General features: G+C 46.2%; 7 protein-coding genes across 7 annotated transcripts; 4 read left to right on the forward strand and 3 right to left on the reverse strand.

Moving 5' to 3' along the window:
• Positions 1-321: 321 nt before the first annotated feature.
• On the reverse strand, positions 322-2920 carry I203_105919 (5-methyltetrahydropteroyltriglutamate-homocysteine S-methyltransferase; the record flags this gene model as incomplete). The annotated part of the gene is made up of 5 exons (XM_019145067.1): positions 322-2260; positions 2325-2391; positions 2444-2550; positions 2607-2725; positions 2861-2920. The coding sequence occupies 5 exons, from the start codon at positions 2918-2920 to the stop codon at positions 322-324; spliced, it is 2292 nt and encodes a 763-aa protein (XP_019006402.1).
• Positions 2921-3439: 519 nt separating this feature from the next.
• I203_105920 (uncharacterized protein) lies at positions 3440-5156 on the reverse strand (the record flags this gene model as incomplete). Its single annotated transcript, XM_019145068.1, has 2 exons — positions 3440-4176; positions 4496-5156. 2 exons carry the CDS (start codon positions 5154-5156, stop codon positions 3440-3442), a joined length of 1398 nt encoding a protein of 465 aa, XP_019006403.1.
• A 1130-nt stretch (positions 5157-6286) lies between these two features.
• I203_105921 (uncharacterized protein) lies at positions 6287-9343 on the reverse strand (the record flags this gene model as incomplete). The annotated part of the gene is made up of 5 exons (XM_019145069.1): positions 6287-6357; positions 6420-6464; positions 6534-6621; positions 6718-6966; positions 7088-9343. 5 exons carry the CDS (start codon positions 9341-9343, stop codon positions 6287-6289), a joined length of 2709 nt encoding a protein of 902 aa, XP_019006404.1.
• Positions 9344-10598: 1255 nt separating this feature from the next.
• Positions 10599-11167, forward strand: I203_105922 (uncharacterized protein; the record flags this gene model as incomplete). The annotated part of the gene is made up of 3 exons (XM_019145070.2): positions 10599-10924; positions 11023-11053; positions 11117-11167. The coding sequence occupies 3 exons, from the start codon at positions 10599-10601 to the stop codon at positions 11165-11167; spliced, it is 408 nt and encodes a 135-aa protein (XP_019006405.2).
• Positions 11168-11696: 529 nt separating this feature from the next.
• On the forward strand, positions 11697-12380 carry I203_105923 (uncharacterized protein; the record flags this gene model as incomplete). The annotated part of the gene is made up of 3 exons (XM_019145071.1): positions 11697-11869; positions 11945-12258; positions 12313-12380. The coding sequence occupies 3 exons, from the start codon at positions 11697-11699 to the stop codon at positions 12378-12380; spliced, it is 555 nt and encodes a 184-aa protein (XP_019006406.1).
• A 612-nt stretch (positions 12381-12992) lies between these two features.
• On the forward strand, positions 12993-13499 carry I203_105924 (uncharacterized protein; the record flags this gene model as incomplete). Its single annotated transcript, XM_019145072.1, has 1 exon — positions 12993-13499. The coding sequence occupies one exon, from the start codon at positions 12993-12995 to the stop codon at positions 13497-13499; it is 507 nt and encodes a 168-aa protein (XP_019006407.1).
• An 876-nt stretch (positions 13500-14375) lies between these two features.
• Positions 14376-14841, forward strand: I203_105925 (uncharacterized protein; the record flags this gene model as incomplete). The annotated part of the gene is made up of 2 exons (XM_019145073.1): positions 14376-14712; positions 14774-14841. 2 exons carry the CDS (start codon positions 14376-14378, stop codon positions 14839-14841), a joined length of 405 nt encoding a protein of 134 aa, XP_019006408.1.
• Positions 14842-16225: the final 1384 nt, after the last annotated feature.

Raw genomic sequence — 16225 nt, forward strand, 5'->3', positions numbered from 1 at the left:
AAGCGCATGCTGTGCAAAAACAAAACGAAGCCATAGTGCCGGTTGAACAGACTGCATTTTTGACTATTTTACTTCTTTTCGCTACTATAACTACTACTATAGCAACATCGAACAACTTCCGCCAACGCCCAAAAAACCACAACCACCTTAGCATGTCCTTTTTGCACTTTAAAAAGTGTCTTTCAGTTTCCATTTTACAAGTATATAATTGAGAAGAATAGGGTATAAAACAATGATGGGAAATCTAGATGAAATGATGAATGAAAATAAATGAGAGTGTTGAAGCTCATATGCAAATTGAAGGGAAAAGAAACTTTACGCTTAAGCGTAGGTCTCTCTAGCCCATTTGGCAGCAGCTACCAAGTTGGCGAGGGATTCCTCAGTTTCCTTCCATCCTCGAGTCTTAAGACCACAATCGGGGTTGACGACCATCAAGTCAGCAGGGAGCACGTTGACCATAGAGGCGATTCGATCTTTGATCTCTTGTTCGGAGGGAACTCGGGGTGAGTGGATATCGTAAACACCGGGACCGATCTCGTTGGAGTATCCGTATGATTTGAAGACGTCCAATAATTTCAAGTCAGCCTTGGAAGCTTCGATGGAGATGACATCGGCATCTAATCTTTGGATGGAGGGGAAGATATCTCCGAAGTCTGAGTAACAGAAGTGAGAGTGGACTTGGATATCATCCTCGACACCTGAGGTGGAAAGTCTGAAGGAGTCAACAGCCCAGGTGAGGTAGTTGTCCCAATCGGCCTTTCTCAAAGGAAGACCTTCTCGGATGGCGGGCTCGTCGACTTGGATGGCCTTGATACCGGCGTTGGCGAGGTCAACAACTTCGTCTCGGAGAGCAAGAGCGAGTTGTTTGGATTGAACTTCCTTGGTGACATCGGCTCGGGGGAAAGACCAGTTGAGGATGGTGACTGGACCAGTCAACATACCCTTCATGGGGAGCTTAGTCAAAGATTGAGCGTATGAAGACCATCGGACGGTCATAGGAGATGGTCGGGAAACGTCAGAGACAACGATGGGGGGTCGGACGTATCGGGAACCGTAAGATTGAACCCAACCAAGTTGAGTGAAAATGAAACCGTTCAATTGTTCACCGAAGTATTGAACCATATCGTTTCTTTCAGGTTCACCATGAACGAGCAAGTCAAGTCCAACCTTCTCTTGGAATTCAACGACGGAACCAACTTCCTTCTCCATAGCCTTCTCGTAATCCTCCTTGGAGAGTTCACCCTTGGTGAATTTAGCTCGGGCAACTCGGATTTCCTTGGTTTGAGGGAAAGATCCGATGGTGGTGGTGGGGAATTTAGGAAGGTTGAGGTGTTTCTTTTGGGCTTCTCGTCTAGCGGGGAAAGGTGACTTTCTCTTGAGTTGTTCCTCTGTGATGGCGGCAACTCGGTCTCGGACAGCTGAGTCGGAGGTTCGTTCGAATTCTCTTCGGGCAGCGATGTCCTTGGAGTTTTGCTCGAAAGCTTCGGATTCTTTACCGTTAAGAGCACCGGCGAGGGTGGCAACTTCCTCACACTTCTCGGTAGCGAAGGACAACCAAGAGACTTGTTGAGGAGTCAATTTGGTTTCGACCTTGATGGAGATGGGGGTGTGGAGAAGGGAAGAAGAGGTGGAGACGGTTACTTTATCAGCACCGAGCTCAGCGATAGCCTTGTCGGCAAGGGCTTTGGAAGCTTTAAGATCGTTCTTCCAAATGTTTCTACCGGAAACGACACCGAGCTCGATGGCGATCTGGGTAGGTTTGAGGGCAGCGAGAACTTCATCGAGTTGCTTAGGTTCTCTGTCAAGATCGAGATGGAGAGCGTGGATGGGGAGGTCTTTGAGGAATTCGATGGATTTTCCAACTCGACCGTAGGCGGTGGTGATGGTGATCTTGGGGGCAACAGGAGCAAGAGCTTCGTAAGTCTTCTTGAAGAGGTCACCTTGTTGTTCAGCTTTGTCCAAAACAAGGATGGGTTCATCGATTTGGACTTCCTCGACACCAGCTTCCTTGAGTTGGGTCAAGAGTTCCTTGTAGACAGGGATCAATTTGTCGAGGAGTGAGATAGGCTCGAAGTCGGCAGGAGCGTCTCGGCCGGCTCGGACGAGGGAGAGGTAGGTGATGGGACCGAAGAGAACGGGTCGGGTGGTGATACCAAGTTCCTTGGCTTCCTTGTATTCGTTCAATTGTTGGTTGTTCTTGAGTGAGAACTCGGTGGATGGAGAGTGGTCGACTTTGACGATGTGGTAGTTGGAGTCGAAGCTGGATTGGGGCAAGGCGAAGTTAGCCACGTGCGTGAAGCCCGAGCGATGTGGGGATGACTTACAATTTACCCATTTCAGAGGCAACGACATCGATACCTTTAGCTCGGTCTTGTCTTCCTCGACCCATGGCTACGAAGAATGTCAGCTTGAGCTCACGATCAGCGCTATGTAGCCAACTTACCGAAGTAGGTGTCGAGAGGGGACAATTTTTGTTCAACGTATCGTTGAGGGATAACACCGAAGTTGAAGGAGTGGTCAAGGAGGTGGTCGTAGAGGGTGAAATCACCTCTATAATTCACAATATGTCAGTTCACCATTCATGCGATCCATATATAGCAACTCACGAAGGGATAACATCTACACCAGCGTTCTTGATAGACTCCCATCGTTCCTTTCGGATGTTCTTGGCGGTCTCTTGGAGTTGCTCTGCAGAGCTGTTACCAGCCCAGTAAGACTCGATGGCCTGTAAGAGAAAGAGTCAGCTATGTTGGTCTATAAATGCAGTATGAACGGTCTGAGACATGAGAAGAGGGACCATCTCGATGGAAAGGAAGAAGACGATCGAGCGTTTGTGGAACGGAAGAAGTGAAAGACTGACCTTCTTAGCGGATCTGTTGACACCGACACGAGGGTAACCTAAGACAGCGGACTTGACCATTTTGATAGATATGATTTGTTTTTATGAAGAAGGAAAGGGAGAAAGAAAAGAGGATGAAGAAGCGGAAGAAGAAGAAAGATGTTATAGGACAGGAAAGAGGTAGGATCGGATTGGGATGGTACGACTCTGACTCTGAGCGGGAAAAAAGTTTAGTAGAGAGCTCCGTGCGTGATATTCGTATGGAATAGTGGAATCGAAAAAAAAAATCAGAGAAATTCAGGAAAACTGCATTTAAGGGAAAAAGTTGAGGGGGTTATCACTCGGATGGCGCAATAAATACGAATAGCATGACGTGGCATTGCACTTATGCCTACAAGCAGTCCCGATATAGTGGCATCTATATAGCACAATAACCGAGGTACCAGATACGTTAGATAATTATCGACTAGCACCAATATCGAAGGTTGATCGATAGATCGGTCAAATCGATTGATTGATTGATCATGGTGAATAATAATCCCGGTTGTATATACGGTAGACTTGACTCGAGTAATGACACCAATGTGCATACAACAGCTATCATTCCTCTCGAGCCTTTTTGTCCTTCTGCAGTTTCTCATCCTCTTCTCTCTGTCTCTTTCTAGCCAAAAACCTCTCTCTAGCTTCCTGCCTCTTTCTCTCCGCATCACCATTATCCCCCTCTCTTCTCTTTCTAGCTTCCTCCTCTTCAGCTTTCAATTTCTCTTCTTCTTCCCTGCGCTTCCTTTCAGCCTGCTCCCTCATCTGATCCGCTAACCTCCTTCGTTCCCTCTCCATCCTCTCTGAATAAGTAGCGGCAGTACCCACCGCTCGAGACTTGTATGGTCCCTCATTGACTTCTCCGCTTCTCTGCCCAGTTAATAATGAGTTGGGTAATGCAGGTGGTTTGGGTTTCTTGGTTATGTTAAGACCAGCTTTGAGTAATGATCGTTTATCTACTATTTCACCTTCATCATTAATCTCCACATCTGGATTCCTATTTTTTCCACTTCCGCTACTACTCCTGGTATCTGCATGAATTGATTGAGCTTGAGCTTGAGCTTGAGCTTTAGCTTCTCTAGCTAACAATGGATCGTACTCTTCTTCATCATCGAATTCTTCCTGTTTGTTTGTTGGTCCACTAGGAGGTCGGATTGCCAATGAAGGTCCCTGACCTGCTACACTCGATGGTCCAGAGGTAGCTGCGACGGCGGCAGCGTTCTCAGCTTCGGAAGATTCCAACATCGATTTGTAGAAGGCTGTTAGACCTGGGCCAGATCGGGTTTTACGTAGTTCCTCTGTATTGGAGATGATTAGTGTCAGCTTATATTCATAGTCCAAAAAGTATCACAGACAAAGACTAAAGCAAAGAAAAATAAACGAAGATTTTGACAAAGAGCAAACGACGAAGAGTGTAAGGTAGAAACGATGATTCACGAGGGAATATTTCGAGAAGATGTGATTGAATTCGAGAACATATGAGAGATCATTGACACTATCATACGTAACCATATCATACCCCTTTCTTCCAAGTTTCGCTCGTTTCTCGAATTTCACAATCGTTTCGATATGACAAACACATATAACTAAACGAATCAAAGATATATACCAACTCACCTTCTCTTTTCTTTTCCTCCTCTTCAGCCTTCCTGACCTCCTCCATCTGCTTCTTGTAATTCTCCGTGACGAACTTCTCCTTATCTTCAAACTCATCACCTTCCTTCTCCCTCTCCCTCTGCAATGCCTTCTCTTCAGCTCGAAGTTTATCCAATCGACGAGTTTGTGCGGACGCCAAGAACGATTCGATATATTTCGGTTTACGTTCTTCCGCTTCCTTTTTCCTAGCTTGTTCTTGAGCTCGCTCAGATGATTTCATCGATTCGTAGTGCTCGTCATAGTCGAATATCGATTGATCGATCGATTCTGCCATCTTCAATGCTTTGCGTTCCGATCGAGAGAGAAGATTCGTCTGAGCCACTGGTGCTTTCTTTGAAGAAGACGTCGATTTGGATGGTCCAGCCAAGGCATTTTTGCTTGGGCCGTAATGATTGTCATTGTCATCATCTTCATCGTCGAATGAGAATCCTTTTTTGGTATCTGCTGTTGTTGTGGGTTTAGAAGACTGTGCAGGTGGCTTGGATTTCGCCATGAGCAATTCGAGGTTGGATTTGGGTGCTGAGGATGGACCGGCACCATGACTGTTACCGTTGGTAGGGAGTTTGGTGGATGATGAAGAAGGGGTAAAGGAGAAGGATAGCTTGGTACCGTTTGACGACATCTTGTGCTCTTCCGCAGACGGTAATGAAACTGAAGGCAAGTAAGGGTTAGTGATGAGAGGTTGAGTATGGTGTGTGACTATCGTTTCTGAAATAGCTATTTGATCAACGCTGACAACTCACACGGTCGACAGCTGTCAGTTCCTTACGTAATATTACCTACTCAACGTGGTCCTGGGTGGCAAAATGAGATGTAATTAGCTGTGCCTGTGTTTGAGACTCTGCCGTCATATATAGGGTGCACCATAGGTCATAGCATCAAGTCAACATGAGGAAAACGTTCATACAGTCCAATTCCATTTAAATCCACATAACGGAATTATCGCATTATTCATATCATCAATCGACGCTCGCAGAGAGTGCAGGAACCACATCACTCATTACCCATATCTGATTATACCACTTATCAAAGCAAGTCAGATAAACAGCGACAATGGGGTGGTCCTGTAAGTGTCATATTATTCTAACATCGATTTGAAGAGAAAGTCAGACTAGGGAGGTATACTGATAACTGGCTGGGCCATGGTGCGATAGATCATAAACGAATAACCCTTATACCAAAGGTAAGTCAATCGCAGTCTCTAGAACTAGCAAGCAATGCTGACACTCTCTTTGTGTTGACATCAGGTCATGTATCTCAACATTAACGGTAGGTATTCCCTTATGACACATCTCCCGTAGGAGGGTGAAATAAGTGCTTATACGTATTGTGAATGGTGATAGGTAAACGATGGAATATATCGTTCGGCTCAGGTCATTTCAGATACAATCCCTAGATCTTCAACTCTGTGAGTAACTCATTATATGAGGAGTATGATCCCAGACCAACTTGCTTCGTCATTTCGTTTTCGCTGAATAGAATGCAGGTAGCTTCGTATTCCATCCCGTCGTCTCCGCCTTCCGTTCTGTATGAATACCCACATCGGCATGTATCATATATACCCAATGCATCGTATGAAACACGCAATATAATGTTGGTATGATGATAATTATCAATAATCAATCGACCGATGAACGATCAAATCAATCATGTACATGGTACAACAATAGCTCGCGCAAGCCAAGAACCAAAACGACGAATCGAATAAATCATTTCATCGAGTGAAGCATGATAGCGACAACAGTCAAACGATCAATCATCCGAATTATCATTCGAATGGGATATTCCAGTATATCCTTTTTTCAACGGTGAAGGTATTCTAGCTAAATGATGACGAAAATCCAGATCAGCTTTTTCCGAAAATTCGAGATGGAATGGGACTTACGAGCATACATTAAGGATCGTTTTCTAGCTTCGGCCACATCCAGTACTGAACATCGCAGCGCGACTGATTAGTCACCATACATTCTATGTGCTATATCGATAAGCTATCACTCACATGCTTTTCTGACTGTACTGGGTTGACCCAGACCTATACCTGCGCCTTGTGACGCAGCAAGTGATTTAGGTTCCATTGATTTCCTCTTCTAAGAAAGAAATGAAGCATCCATAATAAGTATCACACTCGTAAGTCACCGTTGAGAAATACCCTTCAATGGAAGTAATTCCTTGATTCCACTCACTTTCTGGAATACATCTTCTTCAGAAATATCAACCTCATAATCCTTTTCGTCCAATTTCTTCGACAACTTCTTACATCTCATCACCCACTTGATACCTACTATGAACGTCTTGGGGTTATCTTGATCTTGATCCTCATCTTGGTATCGATCTTCCTGTTCTTGCTTTTGTTTTCTGTACCATGATATTGTAGATGGTTTACCGGATTTGTATATTATGTGAGTACAAGTTTCGGAAGGTCTGGCGAATACCTACAACCCATATCACATGGGTTTCAGTTACAGCCTCCCTTTTCAGAACGAACATTGAAATAGATAGGGATGGAAGGACTGCGTAGGTAACGTCAATGATTGACGAAGAAATTTCACTCACCCTCGCTCCTAGCCCTTTTAGGATATCTACGAAAATCCTGCTTGAATCCTCTCCATCATCCGTCCTAACATCTACGAAAGCTCTAACTCCGTTGAGACAATTCGATCCATTCGTAGAACACAACATGGCAGCTATGGACTGATCGCCCACACCTTCACCCTCATCTGACGAAATGGATAGATCTCCAGGATGAATGGATGATTTCGGTCGACGTCCTGAAGAGCCCAATGTCCTACTTTCAGATCTCGAAGTTGAAGTCGACGTGCTCAAATTACTCGGTCTGTCACTCAGTGGCATCGTTTGGTTGGAAGTATCCGTAATACTGATCGACGGAGTGGAAGAACAGATGCTATATCCAGGAGCATCACTTTCCATTCTTTTCATTTTCAATTTACTCAACGCATCGTTCAATCCAGCTAACGACCTTGATGTTTCTCCAGTCAGACCTTCTCTCGTACTGGAGTTGAGATTACCGTGTGAACGATCCATAGGTGCAGAGACCGATCTCTGACCATGAGGTTGTACGAGGGCAGTAGGTATCTCCATATCGTCCTCGAGTGAAGGCGAAGGGTCGGACGAAGCTCGAGAGCTGATGATGGGATTGGATACCATTCGTGGAGTCGGTCGAGACAAAGGTCCAGAACCTAATGAAGAGGGATAAGAAGGTTTTCGTTTGATAGTTGTTGAAAGATCGTTCTCCTTCTCAGTAGTACTAGCTCGGGAGGGCATCATGGAAGGTTTGGTAGAAGGTCTCCGCTCAGGAAGAGCGCCTAGTCCGGTGGAAGGTTTGGCAGGTTTGGAAATGGGTATTTCACTTGGTGGGCCCATAGTTCCAAGGGTACGTGTAGAGGTGCCTTTCGGTAAAGAACGCGATGAGGAGTCATCTCCAACAAGTGATTGGCCGTCTCTTGGCGGATGAGAGATATCGGACAAAAGGATAGATTGCGATACATCAGTATCCGTCGTTTCAAGAGGTAGGGCGTCTTCTTTGGTCTGAGTGCCGGCGCTGTCGTATAGGGAGGATTTGGGGGTGACTTGTGGTTCTATTCGTTTCCGAATCCCCATTTCTGTATCATTGGATTTATCCGATGAAGGGTGTATCGATGAAGGGTGTATTTCCCTAGGAGCAGATGGTATATGTATCGTTTCTTCCATCGTGAAAGGCTGTCCGGGTGTAGTGTGTTTGTGGTAAGGCGAATTCCTGTTTGTCACATCCATGGTCGAGACATTCTTCCTCATAAAGACATCCAACGTTGGCTGATGAACCTTTCTCGCACTGACCATCGGTGACAATCTACTAGACGACGGTGAAGGTGGGACTACCTGCGTGCTAGGTGTAGCAAGGGATTTAGGCATTTTCGAAAGCGTCGAGGGAGGGGTTGCGGAAGGTATAGTGTTGAATACCTTTACAGGTGAAGGAGCTAGCTTGGGAGTAATTGACGGGTTAGCCACAGAAAGACTTGTGGGGTGGTGAGAGGGAGTTGAGGGAATGGGTCGGGGGTTGGATGATGAAGGTACAGTAAAAAAATTCGGTCCAGGTGTCTTCCGCAGTGATGCTGGCATCTTCGACAGAGGTCTATCCGTCTTCTGCGGCGAAGTTGAGGTAGAACTTGGTGTAGGGGTTTGGGGTATTTGGGTGGAAGGGCGTTCTTTCATTCTTGGCGGAGTGGGTGGTCTAGCTACGACACGTCCAGATGGAAAGTCACTTGGACTAGTCGTACCATCCACTTTCTTCAGAAGATCCCTTGCAGGTGTAGGAGCGACGAACGAGAAGGATGATGGTGTAGTGGACGGATTGGAAGATTGTGTTGATCTGAGTGATTCGGTAGATGATTGATGATCTATCGATTTTTGTCTCTTCGATAATCCTGTACCTGTACCACTTCCTCGCTGTTCAACTTTCAAGATCTTCTTTCCCTTCTCTGACTCGTCATTTCCTATCATTTTCCTCTTCCCCTTCCCATTCCCTGATTCTCTGCTACCTTCTAACGCATTCATATTGAGTTTGTTAACACCACTACTCTCCCTTAATGGTCCTCTACTCCCCCGATCCTTCGTCGTACTGGATGAGACAGCAGGCTTTGATTTTGTGGCTGCCGATGTGCTAGTAGCGTTCTCGTCGTATACTGTGAAAGCTTTCTTTTTGGTTGATGCTGCAAGTCTAGCTGAAGACCTAGTATGAGGTGCTCCCGAGACCGCTCTGATGGATGAATGTGAGGTCGAAGTGGTCTGTCGACGGGGTCTAGGTGAGGTCATGGTCTATTGGTGATTGTCCTACGCATGGTACAAGTCAGCTCTTATCCATGACGAACAGCAAGAAGATGTGAAAGTGAGGACGTGTTGTGTGTGCTGGTGGAATATGTGTTGAGTGAGCCCTTGACGATTAGACTCACTCGAGTGGAGAACGGCAAATAAACAAAAGAATCAGAAATCAGTCGCGTCTTCCCCCTCTGCGTCTCATGGGTTATAAGTTCAGACAAGGAATGCGTCGGTCGTCGTCGAAGTAAGGATTATTCGGTCTGAGTAAGGTACTATCGCATGTGTTGCTTTTTTGGGGGGGACAGTGTATGATATTCGATGAAAGTAGGTATGTATGATGATGAGGAATGGACATTGGATGTCGAATGTCGATCAACAAACATCAACATTGTTGGTGAGGTGAATTACATAATAAGTTCTGGTTATCGGAATGTGGCGTGGCAATTCACCCTGAACCAACTGTACTCCCTAACGACTGGCAATGCAGGAACTATGATACGTATTTCAGACTCAGCCTTGATGAAGTGTCAATAGACATACACAAGATCACATAACGGTCACATAGCTCATTGATGTCAAAGCACTCCAAGATGTACAGCGAGTGCGTGTTGGAAACCCTTTGAAGTCGAATATGCAACCTCAGCACGATGTTAGTTGTGAACCGCATCGATACCATGGAAGCTCCCCAAGAACACATTCATTGTGTACGGCACTCGAAGAGGTTTATGAGAGAAGGTCCTCCAAGTCCGCCTCAGGCTCCGAGATCATGAAAGAAGCACCTGAAGATGTTTCTGAGACCACGAAAACGTTCCGATGATCGATATTTCAGCTCCGACGAACCGGGTTTACCGCTAGTGGCAGACGGTTCAAGGATCATTTGCGTTGATTCAAAGCTCAGATGGTGTGCTATCCTTCTCATGAAGACTGAGGCTGATACTCCAGTGAAGTTTGGCGGTAGTAGGACCGTTCCTCCAGGCCGTGTTCAAACTGGGTCTCATCGCATTGTATCATCGGACTTGATCTCGGAGATGCTTCCCTTTAGCGGACTTGACTTTCGGTAAATGACGCTTTCCCGATCCAGTCATCCTAATATGCGGCTTACAATCTGTCTATAAAAAGGTCAACATCTATTCTGCTTTTCATCGTGCTATCTTTTCTCCTTCCCCATCAACTGGACATCTCGAAACACCTGACGTTTCACCGCTCAGATATCATTTTTTCCATCAGATCACAAACCAAAAAATCAGCCAGAATGTCACAAAACGTCACGAGAACCTATTATGATTGTCGCAACAAAGAGAGCTTCTCAGCAACTTATGAAAGAGCAACCAAGAACGGTACCGAAGGTTGGGGAAGGTCTTGGCAAACTCCCAACTTCGGAATGGCTTGTGCGGAACAAGAAATAAAGACTTTGTGGGAGCCGGATCCAGCTGAACCCTTAGTTCCTGCTGATATCACAAACATGACCCAGTGTACTATTCACACAGACGGGTCGGTCACTTGGGTGGATCATATCGCATTGCCCGACGGTACTTTCCTCCCTACCAAGACCTGCCACTCGGTGATTTCCAGGGGCGCGTAAGCGGGCCAAGCATCAGGCGGATGTAACATGATTTGACGATCCCCAAGCCCAGATATGTACATGACCTGACAACTCTAATAAAATGCGCGAATAGTGAAAGACATAATGGTGTCGACGAAGCTGGAGTATGTATTACAATGATATGTGGCTGTTCTGAATGCGACCTGGATGTGCGCAAAAATCATCAGGCCTCAATGAACAGATACAATCACGATGTATGTGATAGTGTGATTATGTAGTTCCTAATTATCTCTGACTCCATTCGTGTAATTCACGTACACATCCCTTTTCCCATGAGTCGACGGACTTGCCCAGAAATTGTGGAAAGGTGAGATATCAAGACAGTGCACGGCATACGGCAATACCATATCGATCTTCAGTGAGGATCGCAATATTTGCGAGATGCTCTGTGTGTTTTCTACTTTTGTGCTTCCCGACAGTTCAGCCAGTCCTTGATGGGCTATATCCTTGGTCATGCAATTCGCGGAAAATCTTGCGTCAGCTTGCTACAGATTTGACGTGATTATAAGAGTGCAAACTCCAGATCCTTCCATTGTAATCGCCATGTAGCCGTGAATCTGGTCACTATTCCCCTGACGTGTGAGCACCGAGAGTTCCTCCAAACGAGGTGATCCTTACATGATGACAGTCTCACTGGCGTAGTTTATGAGCTCATTAGGCTATAAAATTGAGGCCCAGAGCTCAATGGTCTCTTTATTCTTCTCCTCAAATGTCCTTCATGTCTGTCTCTCTTTTCAAACTCATAATATGACAGAACCTTACTACAGAGTATACTGGGGAAGAAACATTGACAGATCGGCATTTCGAGTGGAGCACGCTAAATCAGAGTCAGGGGACTGGACGTATGCTTCTAGTTGCGGTTATGATCAAACTTCAATGGATGCCACCGCCCCTCGCAATGCTGATACCTTGGAAGAGTGGTGGGTGGATCGAGACGGTCATGTGACCAGCACTGTCCTCTTGTGAAAGCCTGGGGAAAGATGGGTGAAACCCAGTGGAGGGCGTGAGGGATCTTCAAACCCAGCTGTCCCGACGACCAACAAGACCTCGACGGAAGAAGATACCGATAAATCTCATGAAGCGGAAGTATTTAGAACTGAGCATCGACAAGTCCAGGATGATGAACCGGGACAGACCAGTCTAGTGCCCTTTAGTCAGGTCGGCCAGACCGGTGTGGGCACTCAGACTGACCCAGCTCCCAGTGACTACACCCCACCTGGAGATGGAAGCAAGCTCATTGGACATCCTGAGCTCGAATCCTGGGTGATTGCCAGTGGTTCCTCCGCTGACGAGTCCTCTACCAGTCCTGGTAAGTCCCAAGACTATCCGGCAATTGTTTCTTGACTAATTATTTCCACCCCAGCGCCCGTTCCCAATTGGTGGGAAACAACATTTCGCAGTATTTTCAGTAGAGGCTCCAAGGGCGAGTAGAGATATGAAACTGTGCTGTCCTTCTCTTAGTAGCTAGCTGTACAGACAGACCTCTTATCATACAAGTTGAAATCTATCATAAATGCTCATAAACTCATCTATATAGCTTTACATGCACTGTGAATATGCATCTTGGTAGCTCAGCATACACTTTGGAAGACGTGTGAACGTAGGCTAGTTCCTTTTCTTCTCCAAGAAGCTCCGAAAGCTGTGTTTCTTGTCGCGTACAGTGTCTCGATATAATGTCAGTGAGATGTGACTGAGCTCGGTGGTCGGGCACAGATGACTGTTCCAAGTTGCTTCGACAATTCTTCTCGCAATGCAACTTCCTGGTCTCGAAATCATCGCACTCAAGAGCTCTGTGCTCACGAGGTCTCAGGATGAGGTCCTTTGAGCTACTTCTGCACTGCGTTAGACTATGTTGGAGCGAGAAGATCGTCCCGGCTTCTGTGAAGGCACCTCGAGCTTACTAGGTGGGGTATATGTATCGCGCACGATCATGTATATATACTCATGTATGTCATCGTCAATACGCCCTGCAAGAATCCCCCCATACAGTATCGATAAACCCACCATTGCTATGACAGAAGGTTTTCCTAAACATCGTCTGATATGTCTGTCGCCTATTTGAGAGTATACACCGGACGCAATCCGAATGGGTCGAATATCACGGTGCAACGCAGCAGAGATTCAGGAGGCCGAGGGCGACTTGATAGCACATCCGAGATCAGAGACACTGATGCGAGTCGATATGGCTCGGAGTCTAAAGCACCTGCTGTTCCGTCAGGTGCCACACAATTGAAAGAGTATTTCAAAGATGAGAGTGGTAGCAATGGAGAAACGAAACATGTCAGAGATCCCCGGACCAAGGCGCTCGCCTGGATCACTCTGGCGGAGCTTGTGAGACTCATCTACCCGGGCCAGACTCAAGCTAGGACGGGAACCACTTACGGGTCAGAGCTTAAAACACCTGGGTCCTGTGAAGAGTCTCATCCAGGATCGTTAGCATTCAGCCACAGTCCAACTGGAACAATTGTCCAAGAGGTGACAGGTGACACCGCTAGGCCTCTCGAAGACAATGGGTGGCAAATTGTTTCGTCTTCTGACACTACTGAATGATGCGAGCAACGATTGCGCTGGAATCCCTCATAAGCTAATGATTAGAAGCATGTTCAGAAGCTCGCCAGTGGCTTCCTGTATTACTGAATAAGGTGATTGATGAAAGGCACTTCGTACACCCAGATTTGTGGTCATCAAATTGATCAGAGAGTATTATTGACAAAAAAGACGCCAGGCATGAAATTATCGAATTATCGAAATGATGCAGAGGTCGAAAGCGCATCCTTTTTGCTGTAAACCTTCCTTTGTAAGAGGGTATCTAGTCTAGACAACTGGGTAATTCCTCCTTTAGCGGATAGAAGGCAGGGGTCCATCAATATAGCGTCACTCTGAGAAGGATTTGCAAGTTTCCCAATGTCTTCTTCGATTGTGAAGATTGGAAGGATGTACGATGGTGATGTGGGTGGAGCTATTCAGGCTAAGCAGCACTGGGGAACTCCGACTGACGTCACCGAGGTTCTTCAGAATTTCTTGGAGGTCCATGGTCAACTCATTCAAAAGAAGGCTATTATAAGTCACTGTCAGGCGGTTCTATAAAAGGATCAACACCTTTCATGATTTATGAATCTGCTTTGAGCAAAGCACCTCCCTCGTCCCTCCACTGTGGTATATAATGCGGCGGATGGAGACATGATTTGTGCTCGAGCTCGAACACAACATCATACCCCTCAACGATCCATACAACATGTTGGAAGCCTATTCCAGGGAATACAAAGGTCCCAACTCTGACGGAAGTGAATTTACATTGGGTCATCGCAAGATTTCAGATGGAACATGGCGACAAGTGTCTTGTTCGAACAGACACTTTTCTGGATCCGGGATCCAAATCAATGGCGTGACGGTGGACCCTGATGTATTCCATACGAGTCCACCAAGATGACTGAGTACAGCTACGACCCCAATAAACCCGATCTTCCCGATGTTGTTGTGGATTACGTGCGAGAACGTGGTGGAGTTTGGAGATCAAAAGTGGCACAAGACCCATCATTGGCTGATCTCTCGAATGTCACCAGCATCTCTGACAACTCAGAGCCAGGAGGTGCTATCGCGACTCAAAAAGACCTGCGAACCGAGTCAGAACCTGTTTTCGAGCTCATACAAGACGATGGAACCCCAGCTGTGCCTGATGCTGACCTGACTGTATCAGTCGACGATCTCAAAGGAGAATGGCTGATGATTAATGGGTCTTCTCCTGGGGAATTTAAGGCGCAATGTGAGGAGTCTTTCCATTATGGAGTGTGATTTGAAGCTGACGAGAATTGATTATGTCCTAGCGTCTACGAATGGTCCTGGGAAAGGAGGATGGTTCAGATTTTTCAGTAGAACATCTGGAACCAAGTAATTCCATGAACATGATGCGATGGGATATCTTTGCTAGGTAATTTGCAGAATATCGGGACGGCGTTCGTAGCTAGTGTTCTTCCATCCACAACATACTCCTAATGGAATGATTACGATGCATGATGCTAAACCGTGAGGCTCATTACCGATTTACTGATTTCGCTGAACAATTCGAAATCTCCACTTCACGAGCTCGATACCAATCTCTCTCCACTTTCACAGGACCTAAGGTCGTAATCATGCTTCGAGTTTGTACATAGAATGCTTAACCGCTCTAATAGGAACGTCGGCAGATGGAAGGAAGATACGATGACATACACCTATCCTCCTTTTAGCCAGCCGTTATCTGTGTCCCGTCCTTTGTCCATTATTATGGATATGAGCTCATCTCGGTCCATATCGACGGCCCACGCTCACCCTTCATGCTTTCAAGTTTCGGTGCACAATTCGCCACTCGTAAGAATTACCGTACAATTCAATCAGTCAATATAGGTCATTATCCCATAGTTGGGTTTAACATGTCTGTATACATTGCGGAGACAAAAAGTGGTACGAATCACGATGGCTCAACCTGAATGAGAGAGACGATTCGGGATGCTACGGGGGCCATGATCTCCGTCAAATGATACAGGAATATTGGGGTACCCGTGACAGCGGGTAGATATTCTAGCAAAATTGGGAACCCATTTGATGATAACAAATTTGACGGCACCTCGGATGATCCTCGAGTCACTAGAGACAGCGAATCAGAGGGGGAAAATGATTACGAGGATTAATCAAGATCAACAGCGCGTAGCTTATATATCAAAGATCTGCAAGAAGCTGAGGTCATCGATTTTTCTTGGTGGTCACAGGATGCGCGAGGTGCACAAAGCACTCCGCCACAGTCTGGTCCATCGGATCAAACACTATATCTAGGATGGGACAAGGATACACATGACGACAAGAGTGAGTCACGCTGAATATGCGCCGATATTCCCCAAGCGTTCAATGGGCTGGTAATCGTCGCTTCACATCGTGTCGGTTCCTACTGGACAAAGCTTCTCAAGGTAGGGGAATACCTATTGCTTGCCTTACGTGGTGATGCTGAGCGTGCTAGACGTATGATACAGGTGACAGGTCCAACGGATTCAAGTCCTTTCACAAGGACACCGAGTTGTGGTTCTCCGGATGGAGCCCAGGAAGTCGTCGATCCACACCATGAGCCAATTATGCTCAGGGAAGGTCAGTGGCTGAAATCGAGTCCGTGATTCTCACATTGTTTGCCTTCATTGTCCCTTTCATAAGAAGTCTACAAAGTATGCACAAATCCTCAGAAAGGTGAGTAGCATCAGGCGGACATGGATCATGTGTATTTGAACAGATCATGCTGAGTGCCCCGGTGA

Source organism: Kwoniella mangroviensis (genome assembly GCF_000507465.2).
Source record: "Kwoniella mangroviensis CBS 8507 chromosome 1 map unlocalized Ctg02, whole genome shotgun sequence".
NCBI lineage: Eukaryota > Fungi > Basidiomycota > Tremellomycetes > Tremellales > Cryptococcaceae > Kwoniella > Kwoniella mangrovensis.